The sequence below is a fragment of the Rosa rugosa genome, chromosome 1 (assembly GCF_958449725.1).
Source record: "Rosa rugosa chromosome 1, drRosRugo1.1, whole genome shotgun sequence".
Classification (NCBI taxonomy): Eukaryota; Viridiplantae; Streptophyta; class Magnoliopsida; order Rosales; family Rosaceae; genus Rosa; species Rosa rugosa.
The window spans coordinates 65,854,402-65,869,467 of NC_084820.1; the positions used below are offsets into that span (position 1 = coordinate 65,854,402).

The 15,066-nt window shown below is 34.8% G+C and overlaps 2 protein-coding genes across 2 annotated transcripts; both read left to right on the top strand.

Annotated features, from left to right (window-relative positions):
* Window positions 1-133: 133 nt before the first annotated feature.
* Window positions 134-2,201, top strand: LOC133726213 (uncharacterized). Its single transcript, XM_062153720.1, has 4 exons — window positions 134-261; window positions 344-461; window positions 550-622; window positions 1,832-2,201. The coding sequence occupies exons 1-4, from the start codon at window positions 237-239 to the stop codon at window positions 2,078-2,080; spliced, it is 465 nt and encodes a 154-aa protein (XP_062009704.1). The 5' UTR covers window positions 134-236; the 3' UTR covers window positions 2,081-2,201.
* A 9,342-nt stretch (window positions 2,202-11,543) lies between these two features.
* Window positions 11,544-15,012, top strand: LOC133726214 (protein NSP-INTERACTING KINASE 1-like). The gene is made up of 11 exons (XM_062153721.1): window positions 11,544-12,045; window positions 12,171-12,303; window positions 12,416-12,487; window positions 12,583-12,726; window positions 12,816-12,887; window positions 12,987-13,046; window positions 13,135-13,232; window positions 13,364-13,510; window positions 13,627-13,968; window positions 14,059-14,438; window positions 14,546-15,012. Exons 1-11 carry the CDS (start codon window positions 11,937-11,939, stop codon window positions 14,861-14,863), a joined length of 1,875 nt encoding a protein of 624 aa, XP_062009705.1. The 5' UTR covers window positions 11,544-11,936; the 3' UTR covers window positions 14,864-15,012.
* Window positions 15,013-15,066: the final 54 nt, after the last annotated feature.

Genomic DNA, 15,066 nt, shown 5'->3' on the forward strand with positions numbered 1-15,066 from the left:
TAGTTATGCGTTGCTTAACAACGATGCATGCAAATATATATATTCCATGCTAATTTCTTGTATTGTATCCAAGGTTTCGCTTCATGGATTTATAATGCATCTTTCAACTCAACTCCCCAAGTCAAGTTAGATGCTCAATTTAAATGGAGCCTGCATATTAAAACAGACACGGACCTCCATCTTTTGCCATCGATATCAATACAGACAATAATCAATATCAATACAGACAATAATCGATGGGCAATACCCTTAGGGGCGGGGGTCTCTCTCTCTCTCTCTCTCTCTCAAAATTCATTTCATAATTCGCAGACACGTGTGTAATTTCATTCGATGGTTTATGCAGGTACCGAGGAGAAGACTAGTGATATTAGTAGCATAGCAGACGACTACTACGAGGCCAAAATCAAAGACAAAGAACCAAACGAGAGTGGGTTCTACAGAGCTATATGCGAAATCGTCGAGTACGTATATCATCTATGTCTTACTTATTACCTCCTTAATTGTATGTCTAATATTTGTGTTTAATCTTAATTCCATTTATTTTGGTAGAAAAATAAACCATCAACATAATAACACACAAATTAACGTGCCAACGGAGCAGAAACTCAGGGACGCATTTAAGGTACGTAAGATTTTTTTTTTTTTTTTTGAAAGGGAGGTACGTAAGAATTTAATTTGCGCGAAAAAGTTATTAGTTTTAATTAATCCAATGTGACATTTTATGCTATAATTTGTGCTACCGTTTAAAATGTCAGGCCACATCAATAATAATCATAACACGCCTGCATCACAACTATTTCAATGTTTGACCCCTTTCATATATATGTTACCATATGATTTTGAGTAAGTTTGATACTCTAACTATATAACTCACATAAAACAGGAATTATGTCCAAGTGTCGATCCACCGACACGTGTAGGATTTTACTTTCGTGTGGGTTATCAACAATTGGTAAGGATCAAAAAACTTAAATGTGCGGTATAAAATTCAAACGTAAAAATAATATATGTTCAATTAGCTCAGAAAGGAGGATAGAAGTCATGCACACACATATATATTGCGCCCCGAAAAGATATTGAAAAGAAAAAAAGTAATAGCAGAAATTAAGGTTATGTATAAGTAAAAATTTAGATGAACGTACATATGATACTACTTGTTGCATGGTTTTACGAACTATATGTACACTGGCTGGGCACTGTTATACGAGCTTTCAAATATCTCTAAGACTCCAACTTAATTACTAATTTTTCTTAATCATAGATCGAGTGAAACTCAACTTTAATGTAGATATATATATATATATATATATATATATATATATATATATATATATATATGTATATTTTTAAAGATTCTAATTTTTTTTTAAAGATCCTAAACGATCAGCAATTTAGTTAAAAATTTATAGAAATGATCTACTCATAGAGGCTGTTGGTGAGTTGTGACCTGTTGGTAAGTTATAATTATAATATTGTAAAGATTATGGGTACGATTTTCACTGACAATGTAAGGGTGGGGTGGGCAGAATTTTTTATTTTATTTTTTAAATCTACTCATAAAAACCTAAAAATTGAATGGTCGAGATGGAGAAATGTAATTGAAAAGTGGATATCATAAGAGATCCCTTATAATGACCAAAAAAATAAATCCCTCACTAGAAAAGTGTGTGTGTATATTTTCGTTTTCTTTTTCAATTGATCGATAAGGTATTGAATCCATTTGTTTGCATACAGCTACTTTAAAGATTTCTCTTATTGCATATTGATATGTTGAACCTATTCGTTCTCTCATAAATTTTTCTTTGTTCGATCATCGAATGTATGAATGCAGGCAAACCACAAAGAAGGGACAGGAAAATTGACAAAGGACGAGTTCGGAAGATGTGTGCAACAAGTGATAAGGGAAGCAGGGATCAGTGGTTATGGAGCCAAGGACTCTCTTATTTACATCTTCGGGGTTCCCATAACTGCACTCTTAATCAAGCGATCAGTAATGCCTCGTGCAGTTTCGGATGACTTATTCATTCCAGGAGTCACTTCCGCAACTGCCTTGGTGCTCGCCAAACTTAACAAGATTTAATTACTAGTTATCGACTTAATTAATTAATTTGCAATATATAATTGTACCATGATTAACGTACTGCCAGTTGTTGTATGAAGTCGATCAATAATTATTATACGTGAACAAATTGCCAATCTTATTACATGCATCTTTAGATTATGAATTACTGTGGGATTTATAATTTCTCAAATTTTTCTTGGATTTTCCCTCTAGGGATCGGAATGAGTAACTTTTGTTCTCTCTACGTACATTGAGAAAATATCATCGAGTTTTAAGTTAAAAACATAGCCCTCATTCAAGGGGCGATATATATATATACATACATACAGTCCTTCTTGGCTAAGGATGTTCTTACCTTAGCTTAGGAACGGATTTCAAGTTTTTGACTACTTTTCGATCACATATTCACATTTTAACCGTTCAGTTTTTAGGTCATAATGTATAGATCATCTCTGCAAAATTTCAGCCAAATTGTTGATTGTTAAGACATTCAAAACTACAATTTACAATAATGAACACGAACGGTTCCGGTTCGACAGATTTGGTTCGTTCATTGGTTTAATTGAGTTCGATACCTTAACGATCATCAATTTGGCTGAAAATTTGCATAAGTGATCTATACATTAGAACCTAAAAATTGAACGGTTAAGATGTGAATATTTAATCGAAAAGTGGTCAAAAACTGAAAATCCGTTCTTAAGGCTAAGTTAAGGATATTCTTACCTGAGAAATACTGATATACATATATATATATATATATGCTTTGAACGTATATATAATGAAAACAGGGGCGGAACTACCTTCCGGTTTGAAGGGATCCCGAACCCCCCCCCCCCCCCCCCCTCCGCGAGGTTTCTAATAGCCATGTAAATATATAAATATATATGCATGTTATTAACCAACTTAAGTGAATAATCTTCCTTCATGTGGTGGACCCCCCCCCCCCCTCCCTTAACCCTAAATCCAGGTGATGATGAATTGATTGATATATAAGTGTAATAAAATAACCAATAATAATAAGAATACACTAATATAAATCAATGATAGATTAATTGAAAACTAGCCTTCTTCATACATGCTCTGTATGTGTAATGGTTTTTTATTTAAAAAAAAATAAAACAAAACAGTTATTGTAGAGAGAAAATAGTGGGATAGAGAAAAGTAGGGATTGTGGGATAATTTCTTTTTAATTTTCTTAGTAAAAATCTACTTTATAATTGTCATACTTTTATGATTTAATTTAGGGAGCTTCTATTCATACCTCCGAAATTGACATTTGGACCTCTCTACTTAATACACCTCCAACATTTACCAATTTGCTATTTGCACCTCCTTAATTTTCCCACAATGCCCATTGTCTAATAAAATCTATAAAAGCCTCTCTTTTTTTTTTTTTTTTGAAAGAGAATAACCTCGGAGTCCATGCCCATGAATCAAAGTCACCCACAACAAGCATGTGATCCGTGAATTCAAGGACATGCGGTATATATAATTTCTGTAGTTAGAGCGTCTTGATACGTGTACATACTTTTCTATAGAAAGGGCTTCTGATCTTCTCCGTCAAATCATTTATTTCCTTCTCTAGATCTCTGATCTCTTCCTCTAGAACCTTTCCTTCTTTCCAAAAGTATGATCCAACTCTGCTAGCTTCTCTTCATGTTTCTTGTCAATAGCATTTAGCTTTTTTAATAGTGTGTCATCTTCCTCCTTCATGTCATTGAATTCTTCTTCATCATCACCATCAACAGCTCGGATGATTTTTTTTTTCCTTTTTCAAATCCAGCATCTTCTAGAAGATCAAATGAGGTCTCCAGTTGTTCCTGAATGACTTCACAGTTAGCAGGATCATTTGGATCATAGGCTTTTAGAGAAACAAAAACAATCCCATGAGATTTGATAACTCAAAGGTATTTGCAACAAAAAAAAGTTTATGGGTTTTTGTCATTTAAATTAGTTGATAGGGTTGTCATGGAATTCTTTGAAACACAAACATCATCACCACAATTCATCAAAATTATATTCTTAGTCAGTTTCTCTATGTGGGATCATTTCTAGATTTTCATTCTTTATTGACGTTACAAAAAAAAAAATTGAAGCAAGAAGAAGATGAGGGGAAAGTTTATTTCTCCCCAAAAATCTTGGCATCCAATCAAGAAATGTCAATAAACAAAACAAAAACCACATAATTTCTTCAAGTTGAAGATTACTGCTGTTCGTAGAGGTAAGAAGAGATTTTTTTTCTTTTCTTTCTCCTCTTTTGTGTCTTTATTAGTAATTTAACATGAGTTGACAAAGTCAACTATCACTTGAAAAAAGGAAGAGGTCTAAATGCTAATTTTGGAGGTATGAATAGAACCTCTCTTTAATTTATTCTCAAAGTTTTTTAATCTTTCAGGGGTAAATCTGTCAAAAATTTCAATTTTGGCTAACAAAGTCTCTTTTCTTAATAGTAGTATAGATAAGTTTTGCCTTTTTTTTTTCACTCTTTGAATTGATTCTATTTTTTTTTATTTCAAATTTATTGTTGACTTATGCATTATATTAAAAATGATTCTTAATTTATTTTTTGGAGCATTTTTTTTTTTTTACTCTAATGTCTCGACCCCCTCAATGTTTAAATCCTGGTTCCGCTCCTGAATGAAAATGATATCAATAATGATATAGTTGGCACGGCGGTTCAAAGCTGAGTTCACTTAATTAGCTCCCCCTCTATCGATCTCAGATTGAGAAGTGCAAAACCAAAAACTGGCCAAGTTGAGGTAGCTAAGCTTGCATTGTGCTCCGCCATTACCTCATCCTTCCCTCCTCATCATGTAGTACATGCACGTACGACATGACTTAACACCAAGTGCCATCACCTTTCATATGATCGGATTGGTGGGCCGTGGGCGATTTGTAACTACTTACTTTATTCTATACATGCACCTCTCCTCATAAAGAACGATGATACATTGCATCGAGAGTTTTTGGAGTTAGCTTAAGTGATGAGGGAGAGTTAAGAATTTAATTAAGATTATGTTCGATCAAAAATTCGTTTTCCCTTCAATGTTGTAACAAGAAATGTATTGAGAAAATTTCTAAAATATTTGTGCCTAGTTTGACAGTTTTATTATGAAAAAGAAAAATTGTAGATTTATAAAATTAAAGAATTTTGACTTTATGTATCTAATTCTATTCTTAAACCGTTCTTTCTTTCTCTATTATATTTTTTTTTCTTTGGGTAAAGAAGATCCAACAATACTTTTGCCATGACATAGATGGACATCATTTTTTGAGTGGATAGTAGTGCTGCATTAGCTGGACAATCCTCTAATACCTCTGCCCCTACGTATTATTTGTAATAGAAAATTACACACAAGTGTCATTTTGAAACTTTAATTAGCCATAAGGCCACCTAATTTTTCTTGTACACATAAGGCCACTTGCATTCACAAATTATTCCATTCCTGACAATTTTACCCTTCTACCTAAGCCCAATCCCATCAGTTTTACATCGATCACAAATCCATCTCTTTCTCTCTCTCTCTCCCCCCTCGATCACAGTCTCTCTCTCTCTCTCCCTCCTCTCGATCTCTGCCTCCGATTCCGGCGACCACTGGCACAACGCTCTCTCGGTCCCTCTCTCTCCTCGATCACAGATCACATCATGGTCTGCACCTCCAATTCCGGAGACGAATGGCGCGGTGCTCTCTATCTCTCACTTTCATCGATCACGGATCTTCGTGGCGCCGGCGTGATGGTGCTGCTCCACTCTAATTCCATCGCCTTATGTCGATTGATGACCGGGAGGACGCAGCTCCGGTGACCGGAATTGGATTGGGTTATTCGAACAATTTGGCCGCAAAAGGACTCTGCTCCACCGCTAAATTTCAGGTCATGTAGAAGACGACGGCGACGAAGAAGCTCCGATTGGGAGCTACCTTACTAGAGGCAAACTCAGATCTATACTCAGATCTATCTGATTCCCTACTCTACTCATATCTCTCCAATTAGAAAGTTGCAAGAGGTCCTTTCACTCAGTTCCAACGTGCAATTGTGCTTGGACGAAGCGACGGTGTCGGAGAAGGAGATGGACGGTAACAGAGCACCAATTCCAGAATTACGATTTCAGTAGACGTTTGATTTGTGCATTTGTTCTCTTAATATGTCTAGGTTCATTAATTAATTTTGTGATTTTGATGGATTAGTTTCTTAAGTTCTAAGACCATGAGGTGGAATAGAACTATCAGATGCTGGAGAATAGAGAGAGGCTGAAATTGTTTATGTCTGTCTACATCGAGGACTACAGTTGCTTTATAATCTGCAAGTACAGTACCATTTAAAAACACGTTGAGCAATTGAGAGTTTATAATATGATGCTACTGTAAACATAATTTAGTGTGTTATCAGACTTCTTTTGAATGAAATTGAATCTTAATTTTATGCCTCATTGTTCAATTTGGATGCTATGGTATTTGTGTAATTTGTCAGTTTGATATTTGGATTCAAGTTTTGAGCCCAAGACATGGCTTAATCAAAGAATTCACCTTGAGCCTATAATGTTATTTTCTTAGTTAGTAGGTGTTGTGGAGTGTGGCATGTGAATATCAATTGACTGGTTTGTTATTGATTTTGGACGATTTGGCAAAATTTGCGCCCAATTGGATTTGTGTTTGTTGAAATCAGGAGTAATAGTTTTCTCAGTCTTCGGGAGTAATTTTGTTCAGGTTGGTAGTACCTTTTGGTACTGGTAAGAGTAGTTTTTTTGTATTGATTATAGTGGCTTTTGTTGTTGGTGATAGTAGTAGTCTGGACAGTATCTTTTCTTGTTGGTGAGCGTAACTTTTGCTGTTGGTGACAGTAGTTTTTCTTGTTAGTGAGAGTAGCTTTTTCTGTTGGTGATAGTAACTTTTAGTGTGGGTGACAGTAGCTTTTGTGATCTCGCTGGAGACCTCACCGGAATAGATTTTGTTATTGGTAAGAGTAGCTTTTGGTGTTGGTGAGAGTAGATTTTAGTGTTGTTGACAGTAGCTTTTGTTGTTGGTGAGAGTAGATTTTGGTGTCGGGAATAGTTGTTGGTGGGGATAGTAACTTTTGATTTTGGGGAGCGTAGCTTTTGTTGCTAGTGATAGTAGCTTTTGTGACCTCGCCGGAGTTTGCCGGAAATCTCATCAGAGTAGTTTTTGGTGTTAGTGACAGTAGCTTTTGTGGTCGCCGGAGTTGACCCGAGGTCGGTCGGAGACCCGCCGGAGTTGACCGGAGACCTCGCCGGAGAGGAGAGAGAGAATGAATGTTGATTTTGTACTCTAGTGGCATTTATGTAACTATATTAGTTTTTAATATCCAAAATATAACACCTTTTTTAATTTAGTGGCCTTATGAGGAAAAAAAACTAGTTAGTGGCCTTATGGCTAAAAAAACATTCAAATATGCACTTATATGTAATTAACCCTATTTGTAAATGGTTTGATTCCTAGAGGTTTTTTAGGAGACTTACGAGAACCTCTCTCAACCACAAATCGAAAAACAAATGGATCAAGAGAAACAAATTACAAGTTTTGAGAAGATTAAATAGAATATAAATAATATGGATTAAATAGAATATATAGATAGGTATAAATAATCGAGATATATACAAAGTAAGAGAAATATGGATTAACTTTCTTCTAGTGTAGGTATACCATAAGTAAGAGATATAAATTTACGGATTAGATTTCTTCTATTGTAGGTATAAATAATCGAGATATATACAAAGTAAGAGATATATGGATTAACTTTCTTCTATTGTAGGTATACCATAAGTAAGTGATACGTACCTAAATAAGAGATATATGTTTACAGATTAATGTTCTTCGATTACTGTAATTGAGATATGTACCTAAGTAAAAGATATAAATTTACGGATTAGTTTTCTTCTATTGTAGGTATATATAGTCGAGATACATATAGTGAGAAAAACTACCTATATATATGAGGTATACTGAAATGCTGAATTTTTGAGCTCTTAATACATCTATCACAAAAATTGCGTAATGTTTACCTTAGAATAAGGTTACAATACTACAATAGTGGTTTGTCAACCTACTATATATATGTGTGTGTGTGTGTGTGTGTGTGTTCGTTTCTAGGAAAGCTATTGTGAAGAAGAAGAAGAAGAAGAAGAAGAAGAAGAAGAGCTACCATCCGTGGATGGAAGAAACAGAAAATCGAACTCCAAAAGGATCACAATCATATAAGGCTAACAAGAAAATACATTTGACCATAGAAAACTTAATGTTAAAGAAGGAGAACCACGTTCATAAAAAACATGACATTAGTACTAGGGATGGCAATGGGGAGGGTAGGGTAAGGGGATTAAATTACCATCCCCATACCTGACTTCATTCTCCATCCCCTTACCCTCCCCAATCCCAGTAATAAGATACTGGGGATTCCCCGTCCCCGTCCCCATTGGGGATTAGGTCCCCCCGTACCCGCCCCAATCCTTGTTAACAATATTACTAATTTATTATATAAAAATTTATACAAATAATTATGGATTGTAAAATATGAAGATAAAATCAAGAGAAGTTTTAAATACACTCCATACTTAATACACCACCCATTTAATTTCTCATTATAATAATTTACTAAATACACAACCCAAAGTACCTAAAATACCCTTAATCTCAAAAATCATGAAATATCCTACTTTTTGACTATATTAAGGTTACTATTTAATATGATTAGTATATTCTAGTATATTGACATTTTGTAAATGACCATATTGATTACGTGTTAGTTATTGAGAAATCCATAAAGATTTATTATTATTCCCTTTAAATAGATGCATATAAATAGGCTTTGTGTTATTTGAGCTCTCATTCACCAAATACCATGTTAATCAAGTATAAAATTATGAGTTGAACATTCAACCAAAACTATACCAGTAGTTTCTCCATAGTGGCGGAACTAAATAGTTGTCATTAGAGGGTCCAAACAAATTAACAATTACAAAGTTTTTTCACCTGTGATGTTTTATATTAGAAAATAAATTGATTAATCATAACTCTTAGAACAAAAAAGGAAATTAACTAAAAAATGGGAGTAAAGCGATATGTTTTAAAAATATTTAATGCCATTGATTTTGAAATTCTAAATATTATGGTCTCTAACCTCATCTAATTACAATTTATTTAAGGAAAAATTAAATTAGATAGTTTCTAACTTTATTCTTGTATTAAATTGGGAGGCCATGTATAAAAATTTGTTGTGTTTATCTAACTATTTATACATAAATAGAATAATATAAGGATAATATGACTATTTTTTTTTCTTCTTCTAATGCATAGATGTCTGTTTTGGTCATTTAACCTACCTACAAAATCTAATTTGAAATATAAAATAATAGGGATGTGTATTAAGTGATTAGGGGTGTGTATTTCTCTAAAATCGAACATCAAAATAAAATAAATTTCTTATTTCAATCAAGGAAAATTAACATGTTGATAAAGATATTTATTAAAAGAATCTTCCTTTTTTTTAACATATTTATTAACGGAATTTAAATATTAACAAAAAGATGAAGTTTACATAAATATTTATTTATAAATAATATCAAATATATATATATATATATATTATATATATATATATATATATATATATATATATATATATATATATTTCATATAATTCTTATTGGGTGGGTATGGGGATGGGGATCAAAATACCATCCCCGCCCCGTACCCGATTTTAGAATTCGAATACTGGGGATCCTCATCCCCGTTACCCGATTTCCCCCAAATTTCTCCCATTTAGGGTCGAATACGGCCACCCGATGGAGATTTTTGCCATCCCTAGACATTACATACTTATAGAAGAAGAAAAACATAACCATAGAAGAAAAACATTATAAAAAAAAGGGGAGGATTAAGTGCACCGACGTGCACTTGCACCGACATAAATGGATGGTTAGATTATATTAAATACACTCTTAGGTTATATAAAAATATTAATTATAAATATCAAGAGTTGAGATCATCTTATTAGTGTTGGGTCATTTGCACCGTCAGTGCATAAAATAATTTTCAATAAAAAAAATGCTTTAGAAAGATTCCTAACTTATAGAAGACATGTTTTAAATTAGAATAATTTTAGGAATGATTTACATTAAATATGGTATTCAATGTCATATCAATTCCATAACTTTATGCTGGATCAGTAAGAATAATTTAAGAAAGATATACATCAAATATGATTTTAAATTACTAATCAGATTGCTAATTTTAATCCAATTAATTCTTGACTTTTATGTGCAAAGACATTCAATAAGGACATATTAGTCATGTAAAAAAGAAAAATTAATGAGAGTTGAGTCAGCAAGATGGAGAAGGAAATAAATCCGATATGGCAGCTAAGTCATTGGACCGCAATTAATAAGAAAATTGATGCGGACTACAATCAATATAGAGCCTAACTTTTAGACTTTAATCAAATTAACACATCTATTTAGCTAGAAAGACGACCATAGAAACTAAGAGAGTTGCGTTAGTTAATTATCTTGCGAGTTGTAGCTAGAAACATAGAATGTGGCATTATTTTTGTGCTTATAATTTAGAGGGAGGAGAAATGTCCTGGAGAAGAGCATTGGGATGTCAGCTTTTGCTTTCCAAGGCTTTTCTCTTTTTGAACTAGTTTGGGAGAATGACTGTCTGCTGAAGCTAAAGAATGACCAAGCATGTGTGTGATTGTTAGCTCATAGTGGATTGTGGAATCTATAAAGCACATCCAACATTTCCAGCACAAAAGAAACCAATTTTGATTAAACAATGCACATCTAATTATACAAGTATGGTTTTGTGTATAAACAAACCCATAACAGAACAAAAATTCTAACAGAGATCCTCATAGTGTTATAGGTCATTGTGGTGGGTGACCAAATCCACCATCAGTCTCATTGTCTCAAGCCACAAGTCCTCCTCGAGATTCTCACATTCTCATTTTCTTGAAAAAAGAAGAACATGTTTTTGTAACTTTACTGAATGGCCAAGCTCAGGGAATGTTGGATTCCTCTTAGCTAGTCTCTCAAGCAAGGCATTCCCAAACTCCAGTGTTCCACACAGCACTGACCATCTTGTGCCAAAGATATAAGAAAAATAGAATGAAATAACACACATATCTAGGTAAATGATATATATGACTCATGACAATTAGCCAGAAAATAATTTTGTTTCATTTATAGACGGTAAGAATTTGTTTTGATAACTTATGTCTCATAAATAGTGATAGGAAATTACGTTTTGTTATTTAGAAAATCTCAATCTAAGTTATAAAAGATAATCTTTTATCTTAATTACGAGAATCTCGCTATTAAAGTGCGCTCCTTAAATTAGTGAAAATCAGTCCCAAATCATATCCTGTAAACCATAAAATCTTTATAAAAGAATTGCAATTTAAGTTGTAACCAGCTCAATTTTCTTTTTTTTTGAGGGGTTTGAGTGTAGTAGCAGCAATGGAATTTTTGAGAGTGACCTTTCTCTGCAAATGCATGATTAACTTACCGTCATGAATTTCCTATTTTCTCCTCACCCTCCTTTTGAATTCTTCTGTGCAGAATAGAGAGGGCAGCGTATAATTGTATATTTTTTGTTCAGGACCTCATGACTCAATGACAGGCATGCTTGGTTCTTTTTATACCACGAAAAGAAGTGGCTTTTTCTTGGGTCTGACACAAAGATTTCGGTGAATGGGATTCACGCATGGAAAGCAAAAGGGTTTGGAATTTTGAACACCCCTTAGAACATTCAACTTAAAGAAAACTAAACCCGGTTGAGTTATTGTGGGTTTTAGCAGCACTGTCAGTCTCAATAAGCAAAGCTTCAGCATCTGGGTTTATCTTGTTGTGTTTGAGAGAATGGGAATGGGAATGGGAGGAGCAAAAGCTGTTCTATGTTTTGTGGCATTTGTGTGGTATTGGACTTGTGGGAATGGATTGCTTTCCCCTAAAGGTGTAAACTTTGAAGGTAAAGTTTGGAACTTTGAAATTTTCTTCATTCATTTCATCATGTATTGGAAGAAAGGTGCATTCTCTTTCTAGCTTTAATGGTAGGAATGTGCAGAATCCTCATCTGAGTATTTTTCATCTCAGTTCAAGCTTTGATGGGCATAAAGGAAGCTCTGGAGGATCCTCATGGTGTTCTAGGTAATTGGGATTATGATGCTGTTGATCCATGTAGCTGGACTATGGTCACTTGCTCTTCTGAAAACCTCGTTGTTGGCCTGTAAGTCTTACTTCAATTTCTTCTTGAAATTTTATATTCATGATAGAGATAAAATTGTAGATAATCATAAATATGAATAACTTATTTTGAAGTTAAAATGGTCTTTTTGCAGAGGAGTTCCTAGCCAGAATTTATCAGGCACTCTTTCTCCAAGCGTAGGCAACTTGACAAATCTTCAGATTGTGTAAGTATCTTTTCACAACTGGAAATTTTTAGTCTTCTCAATAGTGCAATGGTTCTGTTTTCATGGAATTTAATAAGGTGTGGTGGTGTGTACAGTCTCTTACAGAACAACAACATAACAGGACCAATCCCTCAGGAAATTGGGAAGCTCTCAAAGCTCAAGACTCTTGATGTTTCCAGCAACTTCTTGACTGGGGGAATTCCTTCCTCTTTGGGTCACCTGAAAAGCCTCCAGTACTTGTAAGCATTTGAGGTCATTCCACATGAACTAAAGCATTGTCTCTATTTGTTTCGATAGCTAATGTAGAGATTGTTTCAACTGGGTTTAGGAGGCTCAACAATAACAGTCTCACCGGAGTATTTCCGATGTCGTTGGCTAACATGACCAACCTTGCCTTTCTGTAAATCTCTGAACCATTCCTATGTGTTGTGTTTTTATAATAGTCATTGAACTGTGATTCTGAAGTAGCTTTTGTGAATTATGTGGTTTTATGCAATAGGGACCTGTCCTACAATAATCTGAGTGGCCCTGTGCCTAGATTTGCTGCTAAAACATTCAAGTAATCTCTCCTTCCCTCTCTGTAATTTAGTAGAAAGTTTTTATGGATTACTAAATTCATTTCATTACTCTTGTTAATATTGTTTCAGCATAGTTGGAAACCCGCTGATCTGTGCAACCGGGTCTGAAGCGGACTGCAATGGGATGGAATTGATGCCAATGTCCATGAACTTGAATAATACACAGGGTATGAAATTTGTATTATTTTACTATGCTGAGAGTTCTTTCGTAGCAACTTCCAATTGTTCACAGTTCACCAATTTCAGTTCCAGATCATAGTATTTTGATTCTGACTCTAGTTTATCTTTTCTTCTCAAGCCGCTCTTCCTGACAAACCTAAAAGTCGCAAAATGGCACTTGCTTTTGGTTTGAGCCTCGGATGCCTCTGCCTGATTGTTCTTGGATTTGGAGTAGTTATATGGTGGAGGCAAAGGCGCTACAAACAGGCATTCTTTGATGTTAAAGGTACTTGCTTGCTAGATGACAGCAGATTATTAACTAAAGCAATAAAACAACATTTGTTATTGACTGGGAAACTAATTGGAGTAACGATTCCTCTGCTTATTGTGGTGATATTTCAGACAAGCATCATGAAGAAATTTCGCTTGGGAACTTGAAGAGATTTCATTTCAGAGAACTTCAGATTGCAACAAATAACTTCAGCAGCAAGTACCTACTAGGAAAGGGAGGCTTTGGACATGTTTACAAAGGAACTCTCTGCGATGGCACTGTCGTAGCAGTCAAGAGACTTAAAGATGGCAGTGCTCTTGGTGGAGAGATTCAATTCCAGACTGAAGTTGAAATGATCAGCCTAGCAGTTCATCGCAACCTTCTCCGGCTTTATGGGTTTTGCATCACTCCAACAGAAAGACTTCTAGTTTACCCATACATGTCCAATGGCAGTGTGGCTTCTCGTCTCAAAGGTACTAAATCAAAGGAGAACCAACTCAATTAGTCATTTAGAATGTTTGTTATGTTTGGCTAAATTTAAATCTTATCAATGCTTTTAACAGGGAAACCAGTGTTGGATTGGGGCACTAGGAAACGGATTGCCTTGGGAGCTGCAAGAGGATTGTTATACCTTCATGAGCAGTGTGACCCGAAAATTATCCACAGGGATGTGAAGGCAGCAAATGTACTTCTTGATGACTACTGTGAAGCTGTGGTCGGAGATTTTGATTTGGCAAAGCTTTTGGATCACCAAGATTCACATGTCACCACCGCAGTGAGGGGTACCATAGGGCACATAGCTCCAGAGTATCTTTCCACAGGCCAGTCTTCTGATAAAACAGATGTCTTTGGATTCGGTATTCTTCTCCTTGAACTAATCACAGGCCAGACAGCTCTAGAATTTGCCAAGTCAACTAGCCAAAAAGGAGCCATACTTGATTGGGTGAGCAAACAACACAAATCCTGTATATTTATTACGAAAATAGTACTAGATAGTAACTAATTAGTACAATCTTATATGATTTATATCCGAGATTTATTTGATCGCAGGTTAAGAAGCTGCATCAGGAAAAGAAGCTTGAAATGCTAGTGGACAAGGATCTTGATACTAACTATGATCGCATTGAGCTTGAAGAAATGATTCAAGTTGCACTCTTGTGTACTCAGTACCTTCCTGGTCATAGACCCAGAATGTCTGAAGTGGTCAGAATGCTAGAAGGTGATGGACTTGTGGAAAGATGGGAAGCATCTCAAAGAGCTGAATCAACAAAGTCCAAAGCTTACTTTTCATCATCCGATCGATACTCGGATCTTACTGATGACTCTTCATTATTAGTGCAAGCAATGGAACTCTCAGGTCCAAGGTGAAAATTTATTTGCTTTAAGAAAGCATGTCATAGCAAGAAAGTTCGTAGTTATATTGGTAGTGCATCGGAGGTCTGAAAGTTTTGATATTTTCTTCCAATTCCAATTGTACAGATTCTTCTTCAATAAATTGACACTTAGATTCAGAATGACTTGTTTGTATTTTTAACCTTTCATTCTCTTTGTTCACACACTCATTTTGTGCT

What these genes read in the sequence shown, in the direction of transcription:
- LOC133726213 (XM_062153720.1), top strand. Translation starts at nt 237, where the DNA reads ATGGGCAATACCCTTAGGGGCGGGG. An exon ending in CAATACCCTTAGGGGCGGGG is followed by an intron (nt 262 to 343) that starts GTCTCTCTCTCT and finishes TGGTTTATGCAG; the next exon opens with GTACCGAGGAGAAGACTAGT. An exon ending in AACTCAGGGACGCATTTAAG is followed by an intron (nt 623 to 1,831) that starts GTACGTAAGATT and finishes GTATGAATGCAG; the next exon opens with GCAAACCACAAAGAAGGGAC.
- LOC133726214 (XM_062153721.1), top strand. Translation starts at nt 11,937, where the DNA reads ATGGGAATGGGAATGGGAGGAGCAAAAGCTGTTCTATGTTTTGTGGCA. An exon ending in CTGAAAAGCCTCCAGTACTT is followed by an intron (nt 12,727 to 12,815) that starts GTAAGCATTTGA and finishes AACTGGGTTTAG; the next exon opens with GAGGCTCAACAATAACAGTC. An exon ending in GAACTTGAATAATACACAGG is followed by an intron (nt 13,233 to 13,363) that starts GTATGAAATTTG and finishes TTTCTTCTCAAG; the next exon opens with CCGCTCTTCCTGACAAACCT.